At 44.1% G+C, this 16,451-nt stretch overlaps 1 protein-coding gene across 11 annotated transcripts; it reads left to right on the top strand.

The window, feature by feature from the left end:
* The first annotated feature begins 294 nt into the window (after positions 1 to 294).
* LOC143898115 (uncharacterized) lies at positions 295 to 16,447 on the top strand. 11 transcript variants are annotated; one of them, XM_077407325.1, is made up of 11 exons: positions 295 to 834; positions 2,147 to 2,252; positions 3,144 to 3,569; positions 4,193 to 4,698; positions 4,771 to 4,912; positions 4,999 to 5,331; positions 5,414 to 5,658; positions 5,856 to 6,121; positions 10,209 to 10,346; positions 12,259 to 12,644; positions 12,959 to 16,447. In XM_077407325.1, the coding sequence occupies exons 2-11, from the start codon at positions 2,202 to 2,204 to the stop codon at positions 13,436 to 13,438; spliced, it is 2,973 nt and encodes a 990-aa protein (XP_077263451.1). In that variant the 5' UTR covers positions 295 to 834; positions 2,147 to 2,201; the 3' UTR covers positions 13,439 to 16,447. The 11 variants fall into 11 exon arrangements, with proteins under 11 accessions (XP_077263451.1, XP_077263447.1, XP_077263452.1 ...); XM_077407321.1 differs by having other exon boundaries at positions 297 to 834; positions 10,209 to 10,430; XM_077407326.1 differs by having other exon boundaries at positions 298 to 834; positions 3,470 to 3,569; positions 10,209 to 10,430.
* Positions 16,448 to 16,451: the final 4 nt, after the last annotated feature.

The following is a 16,451-nucleotide window of genomic DNA, read 5'->3' as shown; positions in this document are numbered from 1 at the left end:
TATTCCCGCCACCGGAAGTGCGCAATTCGCGCGCGCAATCGCGGACTGCGCGCGCAGCCACGGCGGGACGAGAGGGGGGCCGGCAGGCGCGTTTCCTCGAAGGAATTCAAACAAACGCGCGACATTTCGTCGCAAAACAGGTCGCGTAATTAATTTTTCGACATCGCCGAGTCCCCGCAATCCCCCCCGCCGGGCGAAAGCCGGCCGATCGACCGGTCCCGCGCGATTCGCGCCTCGACAATGCCGGCAATGCCCCGCGCGCGTAAGTTCCTGCGGGGTGGGCGAGGGGCCGCCATGACAGTTGTCGTATTTTCCGTAAACCGCGAGCACACGTAGGCCTCGCCGGCGACGTTTCCCGTGAAATTCTCGCGCGACCTAGCATCCGTCGCGACCGAGAGCGACGGTCCCGCGTACCGGCCTAGTCGGGCTGCCCGTCGCGGCTGTCGGGAGTGTCGGGGAAGACGGTACCGAGGACGCGTAGCCATTATTCGGGATTCGTTTGTGGGCGCCAGTGGCGAGGTGAGACGTCAAGAGAGGCGGTGGACAGGAGCCGAGCTGCCGAGCCGAGCCGCGGCGTGGCGCGGCAGGCGGCCCGTGCGCGGTGCGGGTCTCCCCCTCCCCCCGTTGACGACGACCATCTCCCTCCCCACCGCGTGCCGTGCCACTCCCCGCGCGTTCCCTTTCCCTGTTTCGGGAGGACGGGCGCGCGTCTCTCCCCCGTGCCGCGCGTGTGTGTTTGTGCCAGAGAGGAGGCGAGGAGGAGGCGGCCCCCGGAGCCGACGGAGAACCACGGAGAACCGAGATGCGAGAACCGCCGACGGCACCGCGCACCACGTGAGTTTCCAACCCCAAGCCCGCGTATATCCGTTCCGGAGACCCGGGGGAGCTCGGGGCCGCGGCCCTCGCGGCTCCGCGCCACACCGCGCGTCCATAATCCCCCTCGCCCCGAGTCCGCGTAAGCGCCGTCCATCTTGTGCCGCGGCCCCTTGTCCCCGTTGCTTCGTTGCTCGTCCCCGCGGACACGAAGGAGCGAAACGAGGCGAGCGAGGCCAGCCGGCCAGGCCGACGGCGCCGCGGCGTTCCGACGACGATGACGTTGCGCCGCGAAATCCTGCTGGTCCTGGCCGCTGGATACGCGCGCTCGCCTCTGCGCCTCTCCGTTTCTCCGTCGCAGCCCCGCGCCATTATCGAGACCCACGGTCCCGTTCCCGATCCCGCGCCTTCCGCGACCCGTCTCTTCGCCCTCGCGCTCGCGCTCGCGCCCGCGGCGATATCGGGCACAATTTTATTCTAACCGCGGGAGAGAAAAAGGGCGCGGTAGCGGGACGAGGGAAAAAAGTCGCGGCTAAAAGGGACCGATGTCGTCGCGTCGCGCGACGCAGCGCGCAGCGCGGCATGGCGCGTAGCAGCAGTCGTATGTCGTATAGCGGAGGATGACTCACCCTTTCCCGCTCGCGACCGTCGCGACGAGTTTCTCGAGCGGAGGAGAGCGCCGCGCGAGGTTAAAATCGTGAGATCGCGTATATATCGACGCGGCGGCGGCGGCGTTCCTTCCCGCTCGTCATCGTCGTCGTCGTCGTCGTCGTCATCGGCGCGAATGGCGCCTTCTTCCCGCTTCTCGCGCCGAATGTTTACGCGGACTCGGGCGCGATTGAGTACGCGCGACCGCTCGCCCGCCGCCCGCCTCCGTGGCACGGGGCTGGACTTTTCGAGGTTAAACGGACGATAGGCACGTTTTTCGCGAGCGGTTCTCGAATGACGCGACGGCCGACCGCGCCGAAATCCACGCTCTCTCGAACGTACGCGCGCTCGGAGTAGCCGCGGATTATATCGGGAGCACCGAGACATCTTCCCGCGATCTAGCAATATGGTGCGCACTTAGATATCGTTGCGAATCGATATCGCGCGAGAAATAATCGTTACAATACTCAATACGCCTGCCGTTGCGCATTATTTGCCTAATTAGCGCGCGCGCGCGCCACTTTCGCACGCCAATCAAAGCCTGTGCTAAAGGTCGCCGATCGAAAGGTTCCTTCAACCTCGAGTGAACTCGCATTCGCGTTGAATTCCCGTTCCCCGCGTTAGTCGTTATTTTCTCAGATGCAAAACGATCCCGAGATTAATCCTTACATAATGCATTTTGCAGGATGAGAAATGAAGTATGTCAGACACGTTTAATTAATATTCTTCAGTGAGCGAAGATGAATAGTGAGCAGCATGCATTGCCAGCGACTACGCAGGCACAACAAGAGGTGAGGTACCTTCCAAGTCGCAAAACAGGCTATACACCAAACTACAAATGCGCAAATGACGATTACACAGATGCACCATGCTGACGTTAGATATATTGAGACATTTGTATAATGGAGCTTTGTTGATTTACGGATTGTTTCACTTTCAGTCTGCTATGAAACGAATTTGCGGCCCCCGTGCCAGAGATTAGATTTCTTGATTTTACACAACTTTTTTTTTGTAAAGCTCGCACACTACGTTTGGTTATTGTTTCAACGCAACGTTTTTCAACGTTTTACGTTTCGTTGCTCTCGATTATCTTGTCCTACGATAAATGCCTCTAGAGTATACATATTTTTTACTTTTGCGCGGCTACACGAGTCAAACTGCTGTGATCTATAGCTCTTAGATTAGAAATGCTTGTAGCGTACATATATCCATATACAAGACGGCTTACGCTTTCTTCTCTACTCTTCTTTACTACTCTTCATAACTCTAATACATTGCTTTTCTCCCGTTTTCTTTGTACGTAATATCTTAACGTATCGAGTTCTAACAGATTGCATGTACTTAAGTTTGAAAACCGAGTGCTCCTTTTTTTATGATCACTTCGTACGACCCGACACAGGTGTGGATATAGAGCGTTTTCCTCAAGGTTCACATTCTGTATATAACACAGAAACACCACTATATCTCCGGTAGACCAAGTTCTTCGATAACGAATATCCGTGGAATCCTTCGTGTCGTGCTAGAGAGAGAAAGAGAGGGAGAGAAAGAGAGAGAGAGAGAGGGAGGGAGAGAGCGAGAGAGACACGATCAAAAGTGGCGCATTTGTCGATTGGATTTCAGCCTGGTGCATGCCGCTGCATGCCCTATCAATGTTGTACAAATGTCTGAATGTATATCGGTAGGATGTAAACGCGGGTCAAAGTGGTCGTCCTTCATACCCAGGTGGTTTGGCTACTGCGACCGCGAGTCTTGGCAATGTAGGGAGTACTCCCCATTCATCCGCGGACCTGCGTGTAGGTACTGCCGTAGCGTTAGCCTCCTCGGTAGCCTCCTCGGTAGCTAAGTATTGGGTCCTCACCAATCTGTTTCCTCCCGGACCGCTACCTCAAGTCTCGGTCTACCACCATTCCCACCACAACTCCTCGCATAGGAGTGGTGGCGGTGGGGAGGCATCATCCTCCAAAGAGCCAGCCTCTTCACTGAACCAGGAAATGGCGTTGACTTCCAGCTCGCATCATCAGCAACAGTCAACAGCCGCGCATCATCATCATCAGCCTTCAGTTAGCAGCAGCAGCAGCCACCACAGTTCCCTGCAGTCGAATCCACAGGTTTGTTAATGTGTAGCGGCACGTGTTTTGTGTAACGACGACAAAGACTGAATGCGGCTTACAAATTACTCCGATCTGGAGTAGTTAGATTTACGCTTTTGCAGGAGTTGCGGTAACGCGCACCTCTTTTTTCTTTTTTTTTTCTTTTTTTTTGGGATGCGTGTGACGCCGCACATGTAGGTGCACAATTATAGGCAACTGTAACGATCGAAAAGCGCTCGAATATTGGCACTTTATATTTCACTTAAAAATTTCCATTTTTCTCGTAATTTTACAAAGAACTTTATTTTGTTATATTCCTGTACATATTCCATTTGTATAGTTTGTCACATCACATACAAAAACTACTTTTTAAATATTAGTTATTATTCTAGTGGTTCCATATAGTATGTTTTGCGTGCGCAAATTATTTAGGCCTCTCTAATGAAGGATGCTCGATAGATTATGTATTTTAATATATAAAAAAAAGCCGAACAAGTTTAATCCTACGTGAACTGTTTATTTAAAACTGTTAATTTTTATACGCACAAGCAAAGTGTATCATATAATTATATATAATTGCAAATATATATATTTTAAATATTACGTTGTATTACATAGGCCTTTTTATGTATGTTTGGCAGATTCCTGTGTCTCTTCCTGGCCTTAATTTAGACGGCGCACATATACCAGCGAGTGTCAGTCATCTGGCTGCGCATGCACAAATGCAACAACAAATGCAGGCGCAAGCACAGCAGCAGCTGCATCAGCAGCAACAGCAGCAGCCGCAGCAACAGCAGCAGCAGTCTCATCATCAGATGCCGAATCATCAGAACGCTCAGAACAATGGGCCGACGGCGCATAGCCAGAACGCGCAGCGAGACGACAACAAAGTCAAAGACGAGGGCGGTAGTTGCACCACCGAGCGTTGCAGCGACAATCAGGTTCATTGTCAAGTTCAATGCGATCTGCAGTTACAACCACCCCAAGATCTTCAACAAAGCTTGATGCAACAGCAGCAACAACAGCAGCAGCAGCAGCAACAGATCGGGGTCAACATCAGCGGTAACTCCACTACCGAGGGAGGAAGCCAGAACAACTCCGAGAAACCCGAGAAAGAGAAGGAGTTGCGGCAATTGAACATGACCCAGTATGTGCGAAGACGTTTAACTTTTTTAGTCGTTATTGATGCTGGATAAATATATAACTGCTATTTTTATAGATTTCAAGTCCCTGACTTGAAACCAGGGGGACACATGATGGACGTGAGGACAGCAGACGGATCGGTTGTCAAAATCAGCGCAGGAAACGAGCAAGATTTAGCCAAGACTCTCGGCGTCGAAATGGTACAAAATATGTACAAGGTACGCGATATCGTGAAAAAAAATCACCGTAATAATTATATTTAAGATTATTAAGAATGTTGCATTTGTTTTCTTCCGCTCGATAGGTCAATGTGGAAGATATTAACCAACTGTTGGCGTATCACGAGGTTTTTGGAAAGCTGCAGAGCGAGATTGCAGCTGGAACGACTTTAGTGGGCAGCACTGTGCCTACACAGACAGTTACCACGATACAGAATGGCACGCCAATCGTGCAGCAGGTCCAATTGAACAAATTCGATATAAAGTCGAGCGACGGCGAAGCAACGCCTGGCCCGAGCGCATCGCCCGTGTCGGTTGGCAGCCACGCTTGCGAGATATGCGGAAAGATCTTCCAGTTTCGTTATCAGCTTATTGTACATCGCAGATATCATACCGAGAGAAAGCCATTCACGTGTCAGGTATACAACGCGACGAATCTTTTATGTGTGTAGCAATTCATTCGAAATACACAGATCGGTATTGAATGTGTAACGATTTCAGGTATGCGGCAAAGCGTTCTCAAATGCGAACGATCTAACGCGTCACGGCAAATGTCATCTAGGAGGATCCATGTTCACCTGCACCGTTTGCTTTCACGTCTTTGCGAATGCGCCTTCGCTGGAACGTCATATGAAGAGACATGCCACCGACAAACCGTACAATTGCACGGTCTGCGGTAAGAGTTTCGCGCGCAAAGAGCATTTGGATAACCACACGAGATGTCATACTGGCGAGACGCCATATAGGTAGGTCCTTTTTGTTCACTCATATAAATTTATCTAGGTGCCAAGTATGATGATTGAAGCTAGTCGATAAATGTAGCGAATGACAATTAACTTCTCAACAAAAATCGGCATAAAATTAATAATTATATCCCGATATCGTTAAAAGTCGTACAGTTTTGGAGATAACAGAAAGGAATATTCTGACATGATTCTTGCAGATGTCAATACTGTTCGAAGACATTTACCCGAAAAGAACATATGGTAAATCACGTTCGCAAACACACTGGTGAGACTCCACATCGATGTGATATTTGCAAGAAGAGCTTTACTCGCAAAGAACATTTTATGAACCATGTTATGTGGCATACAGGAGAAACCCCTCATCATTGCCAAGCTTGCGGCAAGAAGTATACGCGCAAAGAGCATCTCGCTAACCATATGCGTTCGCACACAAACGACACGCCGTTCCGTTGCGAAATATGCGGTAAGTGGTCTGTCCTTCATATTTTTCTGCCCATAATCATGGACGTAAGTTTGAAAATTAATTCGCGCGAACAAGAAAAGTTTCTATTGTATAAGATATAAGTAACGAGACAAATTACGATATTTGATGGGACGATTCCAGAAGCTTTCTGAATTGACGCGATCATTGTCTTTCTCTAAACTTCCCGCGAGGTCAATATTTAATCTAAATCGAAAAAAAATTGATTGGTATTTCAGGAAATAAAAATAAAAATAAAAACTGATTAAAAGGCAACAAAATATGAGTCATCAATCGCAAATATATGCAATGATACGCATTCAAACCATCGGCGATGTTGAAAGTAACATTTTGATTCTTTCCGATTCTTATTTAGCACTTTTTTAACCGAAATACATATGTTATTTTTATAGTCATCATGTATCACGGTTAAAGTAAAACCAAATAAGAATTTGACATTTCTCAACATTGTTGATGAAACTTGAGTGTATTATTGCAGAGATAAATGCGTTTGAGGTCTCGTTGACTTTACTCTTAGCTATTTAGATTACATCTTAATTTTCACTTCATAAAGGTAACACGTTTGCATTCGACGTTAAAATTAGCGATTTATAATAAAATAAAAGATCGTGAGTTGTTTTATATATATAGTATAAAAATCGTGTTACCGTAATGACTATCGATAGATTGTCACCAAATACTTTATTACGAAAGACGAATATACCGAGATATGATCAATGTAGATTTAGTGAAATTCGAAGCATTAACAAGGTAAGTATGTGATATTATTTAATAATGTATTCGACAAAATACTATTTATATCATTAATCTATTTTCAATTATTAGTCAAGTGTAAATACAGAAAGATTCTTGAAGCGAAAATTATTTAATTAGAAGCTTAGATTCAACCCTAGAAATCGACAACGAATTCCCGCTATTTATCGATTTGTTGCAAATTTTTGAAATATCTATTCTTACCATGAAATGTTTAACAGTATACGCTGGAGTTAAAGTATCGTTGAAATTGCGATCTTGTAAAACTTGCCGAATTCTGATGCACCTAATGTTATTTCAGGAAACTTGGAGTTCTAGGGTTTAAAAAAGCAACTGGAATGAAAATTTACTAATTCTAAACTTTTTATGCTACGTACTAGATTCAATATAACAAATTGCTTGTTATGATTTTTACATACAGACATGAAAAGTATACGCTTCTCAATTTACGTTTGCGTTGAAAAAACTGATACAGTGTGTACATTTTTTCAGAGAACGCATTGTAAGCTTCGAAGTACTGAGATTTTTTTTTATTGTTGCATATATATTTTTTGCGAATATATCCTGATTACTTAATATTAGATAATAAAACAGAATATTCGGTTATAGAGATGCACAATCTATTCCAAGGCTAATAAATTAATGCAGATTGAAAGAAAAATTATATTAATAACTGAAATTGTTACATTGCTCGAATATCTGTACTAATTTGATTTGACGTATCTATTTATAGATTCGTGTCTATTACAAAAAGTTTGTCTTTATAATTGGACAACAGAATTTCTAAATCAATTTCAACATTTAAGGTATCGATTTTAGTAAGAATCTCATAATTCATGCATGTAAGAGATTTCGAGTGAGGACCAAGGAGAGTTGTGCATCTCTGAGATCGTTGAGCTTATCGCGAGCGAACGATTTCCCCGAATCGCAAGAGCAAAAAAAGGAGATAAATCGACGCTGCCGCGGACCGGCGTCGGCGTAGATGCGCGCGATCGATGAGATTTGACAAGTGTATCTCTCTCTCTCTCTCTCTTTCTCTCTCAAATCGAGCACGCGCTCGGTAACGCGAGCGGTTGCGACGCGGACGCGGGAGTTACGTCGAACGCGCTCCGTGCGCGCGTACACACACACACGTGCGCGTGCACGTGCACACACATATGGATGTGTATGTATGCGTGTGTATGTGTTCAGCCGCAGCCGGTGCCGCGGCGGTGAAATAAAATTCGCGAGAATTGATCGCGCAACGCGAGTAAGCCGCCCCCTCCTCGCCCGGTCGGCCGGCCGGCTCCCGCGGGTCGTGCGCATTCCTTCGCGATGGCGCGGAGGCGAGAGGAGGCGCGCCCCTCTAAACCTTAGGAGGAGAGAGAGTCGCGTCGCGTCGCGTCGGTGCGCTTGCCCTCGCCCGCCCGCCCAATCGCCCCGACGGCGACGGGCGACGGGGGATACCCCTTTCTTCCTTCCTCAGTTCTCGGGAGTCGCGCGAGGCTCCAACCCGCCAGCCGGCTTTCTACAAAAGGGGGCCCTTCATTTCTCACCCGTCTGGTCGTGAACTGTGATGGCATGACTTGCTATTTCGTAAATTTAAGCGGTTCGTACGAGGTCTTTTCCTACCCGCCTCTCTCTCCCCGCGTTTTATCAGTCAATTCGCTCGCGTGTCGACCTCCCGGGTCGTTTCCCCGATACGGATCACGTTTTGCGTGTGCCATTTTTATCGGCGATGCGTCGAATTTAATTCCGCCGGCAGATCGCCGTCTCGCGGTTTTCCAAGCGGCGCCAGGACGTTGGTCCTCGTGGAACTTGTTATCTTTGTCCGAACCAAAATCGCGATAGTCGTCCGCAAAGTGTATCGTTTAATCGTGTTGCTGAGAAAAAAAAAATATTAAAATCTTCGACGTCGCACGACGCGGAGCCCGATTTCATTTGTTCTTCCCGCGAGTGTTGAGAGTTCGATATTTGGATGCAAAATCGTAATGTTTCAAAATACGCATGGATCGTCGATTGTGTTAAGGCAGCGATTGGTTAATTGCGCATCGTGTGTTAATTACGCTCGTTGGTGATTACACCTCGCGCTATCGCGACGCCGAGTGATGGAAATCTCGCGTCCGCAAAGTGTGGCGAAATTCGAAATTTGTATTTTCGTTCTACGGAGTCGCAAGCATGCGCGCCGATCTATACATGTCACGTGACACGTGTATACGTACAAGCGCGCGTTCACCGCGGTCCGACGTTCGTTTTTCGAAATGGGAGAAATCTCGCGCACGACCACGATTTTGTTCCTCAAGCGCGCGCATTTCCCGCACGGAAAGGAATGGTTTTACTGGTGTCTAAAAATTTTGCTAGATACTAATATGAAAATAATTTTGTCGCACAAAACAATTGTAGTAGAACCCTTCAGGTATAATGATAATGCGCTGCAAAAAGTTTCGATAATCTAGCAATCATTTTCAGTGTCCTACAGAATTATATCTTTATAGTTCGACAAAATTATTTTCAGATCTACTTAGCTAAATTTTCAGATTCTTCAGCAGAACCATCTTTCCGTGTGAAACTTTCGAATCGATGGATCTTAGACGAATGAAATCCGGGGCGTTTTCCAACGCTCAGAGATACAGATTAGGAAATAATTTCGTTGCACCATCAAAATAATTTATAGTAAAACGCTCAAGCATGACAATAATGCTGCAAAGTCCTATATAATTATTTTGATAATTTAACAAGATTATTTTTAAATCTGTATCTACAGCTAAATTTTTGGATACTTGGGCAAAATCGTTCTTTCCGTGTAAGACCTTCAAGATTTGTGGATCTTACACGAGTGAAATACGGGGCGTTTTCCAGCAAGAGCAACCGTTTCCATCCTTGTTGTCCGGCTGTGAATGTTAAACAAGGATGAAATAATTCACTGTGTTGCACTGTGTCCTGTGTCAACTATGTCTCTCTTGCTGAAAAAGTTCCCTGGAGAGTCTCGAGCCGCTTGGAACGTCAGCCGAGATCTCGCTGATCTCCTCGCGCTTCCTTGCAATTTACTTGTAATTTTAAGTAATGTTTGCTTCATCTTTCGAAGGATGTGGCTCGGCGTGATTCGGCGAAGATCAACCGTAACGATCGCGATGAGCACTCGCGCCTCGCGCGTGATTGATTATTAGTAATGGAAGATTAATTGCGAACAGTCCCCCGTGTCTTGGAATCGTCCCAATCGCGCGATTTGCGACGCGTCTATCATGTAAAAAAAAAAAATCTCCCGGCGTGTCTGACAATCTAATGAAACGCGCCTGTTCTCGGTGCTTTTCTTTCTGTTTAACGCTGCCGTACGCAGGTAAGTCGTTTACGAGGAAGGAGCACTTCACGAACCACATAATGTGGCATACGGGCGAGACGCCGCACCGCTGTGACTTCTGCTCGAAGACGTTCACGCGAAAGGAACACCTCCTGAACCACGTTCGCCAGCACACGGGTGAGTCTCCACACCGATGCGGCTTCTGCTCCAAATCGTTCACCAGAAAGGAACACCTTGTTAACCACATCCGCCAACACACAGGTGAGAGCGGTTGGCAGATGTTCACTTCACGGGCAACCGATATAATCGTTGTTAAGAGTATCTCTATTAAAAGTAGTTGTGTTTTCGTGATCTTATTTATATATACATATGTATATATGTATGCATTGAGAAAGAGAAAAGAGGATTCAGACTTCATCTTGTCCTTTCTTCTTCTTTTTTTTTATTTTTCTTTTTTTCTCTCTCTAGAGGCTAAGAGATCGATATTGTAGGGGGGGGGGGGACTGTGAGGGTAGTCACACCTCATATAACATCATCAGGCAGCGCATTTAGGTGGTTCGATCGAACGCGAGTCGAGACACGCATCTCTCCACACGCTTCCGGTTTCACACATCTGGCTTTACACGCAGGCTATTTTACTTCTACTGGATTCACGGCTTTAACGGCGCGATCTTTCGCGAGCTCTTTGGAGCCGATTATCCCCTCGACGATAATATCGTGCGCGATCGTTCCGCGTCTCTGAAGTAGAAACGTGAATTTGGATAGCGGCTCCACTTGAAATTAAACGAATTAATATCGGAATACAATAAAAACGAAATTATTTGAGATTCTAAAGCTTGCATCGCGAAAGTTCTTCATTGTCGTTCGCTAACTCAAAGACTGTATCACGATTATTTTGAATATCAGACCTGTCGTCGTTACTTAAGAGATTCTATCGTTATAACGATCATTGATCCGCTAGAAGTGGGACACCCTGTACGTTGGCGCATTCAGCTGAGGATCGGGACACTTGCATGGGAATTGATTTTCACTTAGACGGGATCGCTATAAAGTCTCGCTCGCTCATTCAGTCGCTCCTCATCGTCACTTATCGTTTTACACCGTCGCGCGTTTACATCTAACACGATCATCGCATAAGCTCCATCATCACCGAATCTCCCAGGGACATTTACTGCAGTTCTGCCTAATACACCGCTCTCATTGCCACGCCTCCTATTAACAGTAGTACTTCAACGTTCATTTTTAAGTGTTCACAGCTCTCATTCCGCATTCCCGACAAAGTTGCCATGTAAAACGAATTTTATATCTCATACTGTCGGAGACTTGTAAATAATATCCATAGCTTTTGTAACTTTGTCTTCATCATCGTGGGTGGCACAAGTCTCGAGTTCCGTTTTAGTTCAAATATATATCTAATATAGAATGTCAATTAGATTAGATGTGAGATTCAAGAGAGGAATCGATACGTACTTGCTTTTAATATAATCGCGAAATAGAAAGTTTCATGCTTAAAGTAATGGTAGTGTGATAGCATTTCAGTATTTGATACACGAAATTAGAGAGTATCTTATATCAGAGTACACTGTAGTATATTGCTGTACAAGCTGACTTTCCTTCGATGTAACGTAAGGACATGGCAATATCGAATATCTGTAAACACAGAATTTTTTCCCCGAGTAACAATTTAGATTCAATAATTTCTTGCAACGATGAATTGTTTAGTGATTCTAAGCATTTCAACTAGATATTTTAATTCTACATTAAGGTCTAAAATTTGTTTTTAATTTATTAAAATAGACCAAGCAACACACAACGTGCTTTTTGATTGATCCTCTGATCTTCATTGTCCAATTTTAGAAGGAATGTATATTAACTTGGATATAAATTTTATACGTTCGATACGTAGATTTATCTTTTGCTTGGTATCGAAAATTCTGCCCCGATTTCTATCCCATTCGATATTGTGCCCTCTCTATTGCGTTGCGTCAGGCAAAACTCGCCTTGTGCAGGATAACTTCACTGAGTTCTGAATGACGGAAACACATTTTTTTTCTCAAACCTTGCGAATTCGCTTGCAAAATATGTACAGGGGAGACGCCCTTCCGCTGTTCATACTGTCCGAAAGCATTTACGCGGAAGGATCACCTGGTGAACCACGTCAGGCAGCACACGGGTGAGTCACCGCACAAGTGCCAGTATTGCACCAAATCCTTCACGCGGAAGGAACATTTGACCAATCACGTGCGTCAACACACAGGCGAATCGCCACACCGATGCCACTTCTGCTCCAAGTCATTTACTCGTAAGGAGCATTTGACGAATCATGTGCGCATCCACACTGGCGAATCTCCACATAGGTGTGAGTTTTGCCAGAGGACGTTCACTAGGAAAGAACATCTAAATAATCATCTCCGTCAACATACCGGAGATTCTTCACACTGTTGCAACGTATGCTCCAAACCATTCACAAGAAAGGTACGTTGGCTTCTTTATTATTATTATTATTATTATTATTATTATTATTATTATTATTATTATTATTAAAATATTAGATCATGGTTTTTACATTAATGGTTTACATGAAGGAGAGAAAGATAATTTTGTCTTATAATACTCGCTAAAGGATAAAATACTTAGATTTCTTTGTATCGCGTAAAATTTTGCATTATTTTTAATATTATCATAAATATAAACCTATTTCATAACTTTTAATCGCGTCTCTCTATCCATTGAGTCTCCTTAATCGTAGGCAATATTCATCATGTCCCTTTCTTAATTCTCTGTTACAGGAGCATCTCGTGAATCATATGCGTTGCCATACCGGTGAACGTCCGTTCGTGTGCACAGAATGTGGCAAGAGTTTCCCGCTGAAGGGCAATCTCCTCTTCCATATGCGCTCGCACAACAAGGGCAGCAACGCCGAGAGGCCGTTCCGCTGCGACCTGTGCCCCAAAGATTTCATGTGCAAAGGACACTTAGTCTCGCACCGGCGCTCGCATTCAGACGAGCGGCCGCACAGTTGCCCGGATTGCGGCAAGACCTTCGTCGAGAAGGGCAACATGCTGCGACACTTGCGCAAACACGCGGCCGAAGGCCCACCGACACAAGTTAGCACACCGTCAGCTATACCGCAATCCGGTGTCCTGCCGATACCGGCAGCGGCGGCAGTCCTGGTTGGACATCCATTAGCACCGCCGGCGCCGCCTGTTGTGCCGCAACATACGGTGGTCGTGCCGACACCGCCCGGTGTCGGATTGGCGTCGTACTAGATCGTCATACCGGAAAGAGACAGATAGAGAGAAAGAGGAAAAGGAAAAAAACGAGAAAGACAAAAACTAAAAAAAAAACAAACAAACTAAGAAGGCATTTGAAGATGATACATGCTGTGTATACTTAATATATGATTGCGTCGAAGAAGTGTGAAGATTGTGCGCCATTCATCGTTTCCTCAAGGACCTGGATTACAGTGGATTTATCACGCACTATTTGAATCAACGGTGTCTCGCGTGCTGATTGAATTCGCTTCGTGATGTCGCAGCAGCTGCACACCATTTTCGTTTCGTAAGATTCACAGTGAACTTCGTTCGGGACGATGTGGAGCGATTGCTCGTAATACGCGCATAAAACGCGCATTAGAACGTTGATGACTGTTTATTGCTACGGCGATTATTATCCATAACCATTATTATCCAAAGTTTGATTTTGCTTCGTTTATACTTGTACTTGATAAGTCGATTGTGGTAACGAGCATATTAATGTATTCGCTCCAAATTTGTGCAAGTGGGGTATCCTATTGTAAAAGAATTTTGCGACTATATGATGAACATGTAATAATTCTTCTTCGTTATTACTTTAGTAACCTTCCATAATTTTAACAAAGAGGCACTAATTATAATGTCAATATCTCGGATTATGTTTGTACGTTATTTTCATGCGAGGAATGTATGTATCTGCGTGCATTCGCCAATTAATGAGCTGGCATAGTAGTGTCGGGCAAAATATATTTGCAAGTAACGGAAATAACGACTTTAAGTATATATGTATATTTTCCTGTGAAAATATGTATTAGAAAATAATTATTTGCAAATATATTTCAGCCAATATTGGGACGTACAGGCGATTATCCAGATGCAAATCAAGGCGAATGCAGTTTAGCCATGGTTATAGCTAAGATTATAGTCATATTGATTGCTTTACATTAACACTGACGAAATACTATCAAAGACCATCAGATTTGGATCAATTACGAAAATAATTTCGTAATTGAAGAGAGTATTGATATCGATACTGCATCTACAGCGACGATTTATTTATATATATATATATATATGCTTCATAAATAAACGTATTTTTGTTGCAACGCAATAATATAATGCTGTGAAATTACATTTCTGTTCCGTAGTTATTATTTGCATGAATATTCAAACACGGATGACAATAGAAATGCAATTTTGAATAAAAACCTAATATTTCGTTATAATTATATGCGCGTATATCTGTGAAACATCAGGATAAAAGTCAATATTACACTATATGAACTAGTCCTCCAAATTTTATCAACCGAACGAACTTCGGTCCTGTGATCACTGTCGGTCTTTAATAGTACATTGTTAGTGGCATTAATTATTGACTTTTCCGTAATTTTTGTATGAAAGTGTATCGTTACTTTCACAAGAATTTCATTCGATCCGGAGTGGTATTTCGAATTGTGAGTTTTATTTTTATATCTGCACAGATATACTTTAAGAGAGTATTATAAAATGCTTTTATTCGAGTTGATTTCTCACGAGGAAAAAAATTACTACATGATTATATATATTCACTCGTACGATTCTGAAATTCTAAACTGATGTTTCTTGTCTAAATATCTTGATGTTTAATAAAATGGCAAGCGTATAGATTTTGCTATCGTAAAATATTATGAAATTGTAATATTTAGCTGCAAGGCTGCAAAACGAAGGATTGTGTTCTATTTGAAAAAAATATTACATTTTTACTTTGGAAACACGATATATAAACACTTATGTCCAATCCTTTGACTTAAACGTTATTCGCTATGATTTTTAGTTTTAGTTATTATAATCGAGTGCAATATGGCTGAGCCGCTAATTTTGTTTAAGGAGGCAGAGGCAACTGCAAACGAATACCACTGTTACCGGATCCGGTAAACCGGCAGATAAACAAATAGTAAACTGATGTATGTGTGAGTAGAGTTTCACGCGTTACCGAGAGCAAATATTCACGTTTTAAGTTTCGTTATTAAGTTTTACTAATGATTATCTTTTTTACCATCTATCGCGAGAAGGGAGGAACACTATCACTGTAGCGATCAACCTGTAAGGCCATGTATTTCGTATTTTACCGCTAAGCTAAAAGTAAAGAGATAAACAAGTGCGACAGCGCGGTAAACGATTACGCGCGTATACCGAGTCCCGTGTGAAATTTCAATCGGGTTTCAGTGTTCGGAAATGCGGAGCGATGTAAGAACGGAGATAAAATCGCGTCTGATCGATCATCGCGCCGTCGCTTTTGCGTTAAATATATAATTATGTATAATATTAATAGTACCTATCAAATAGGCATTATATAAAGATGACGACAAATTTATTAACGCGCGTTTGGGTGGGCGTCACGCGTGACCCGCGTGCGACGAAAGTTCGCAAGTCGGTAGAAATCTAGATTATATTATATATAATGAATATATATTATACTATAAGCATATTGAGAAATACAGTTTAGATATCATATGTACTATTTAAAGTAACGAAACAGTGAAAAACTTGAGTGTACTGCAGGGTCATCTTATATATGAAATACCGTGCGGAATTTACCTACATTATGCGTAGACCTTTGTTATATTCTCGGGAAAAAAAAATAAGAAAGATAGGTGAGGGCGCGGTAATAGATAAGCATAGATAAAGAGAGAAAAGAGAGGACACGCGAGTCATCGCGGAACTTATACACTTATACATGGGATGGACAAATATATATGTATAATATATATACTGCGCTCTCGTGCTTATATACATTATGTATGTATACTCTGTAACATACACAAGTGAGGCAATCGCCGGGGGGGAAAAACGACCAGAGCCATTTTTTTTCCTCGGATGGGGGGGAAACCATAACTCCGACGAGACAAGACATACGTGTAAAGAAAGAGAGAAGGATGGAAGAAGAAGCAACAATTCCTCTGCAATTGACCTATGCATCCCGCGCGACGACATTGCTAAGAAGAATATGTAACAAGGAATAAATAGAAATAATGTTTATATGAATTAT

Source organism: Temnothorax americanus, unplaced genomic scaffold, assembly GCF_048541705.1.
Source record: "Temnothorax americanus isolate GAGA-0224 unplaced genomic scaffold, ASM4854170v1 Scaffold22, whole genome shotgun sequence".
NCBI classification, from domain to species: domain Eukaryota; kingdom Metazoa; phylum Arthropoda; class Insecta; order Hymenoptera; family Formicidae; genus Temnothorax; species Temnothorax americanus.
The sequence above is the reverse complement of the archived record's forward strand: the minus strand, read 5'-3'. Positions and strand labels throughout refer to the sequence as shown.

Bases quoted from the DNA above. Each gene is read 5' to 3' on its own strand.
- LOC143898115 (XM_077407321.1), top strand. From the start codon at position 2,202: ATGAATAGTGAGCAGCATGCATTGCCAGCGACTACGCAGGCACAACAA. The intron at 3,570-4,192 runs GTTTGTTAATGT...TATGTTTGGCAG, and splicing joins CCCTGCAGTCGAATCCACAG to ATTCCTGTGTCTCTTCCTGG. The intron at 4,699-4,770 runs GTATGTGCGAAG...CTATTTTTATAG, and splicing joins CGGCAATTGAACATGACCCA to ATTTCAAGTCCCTGACTTGA.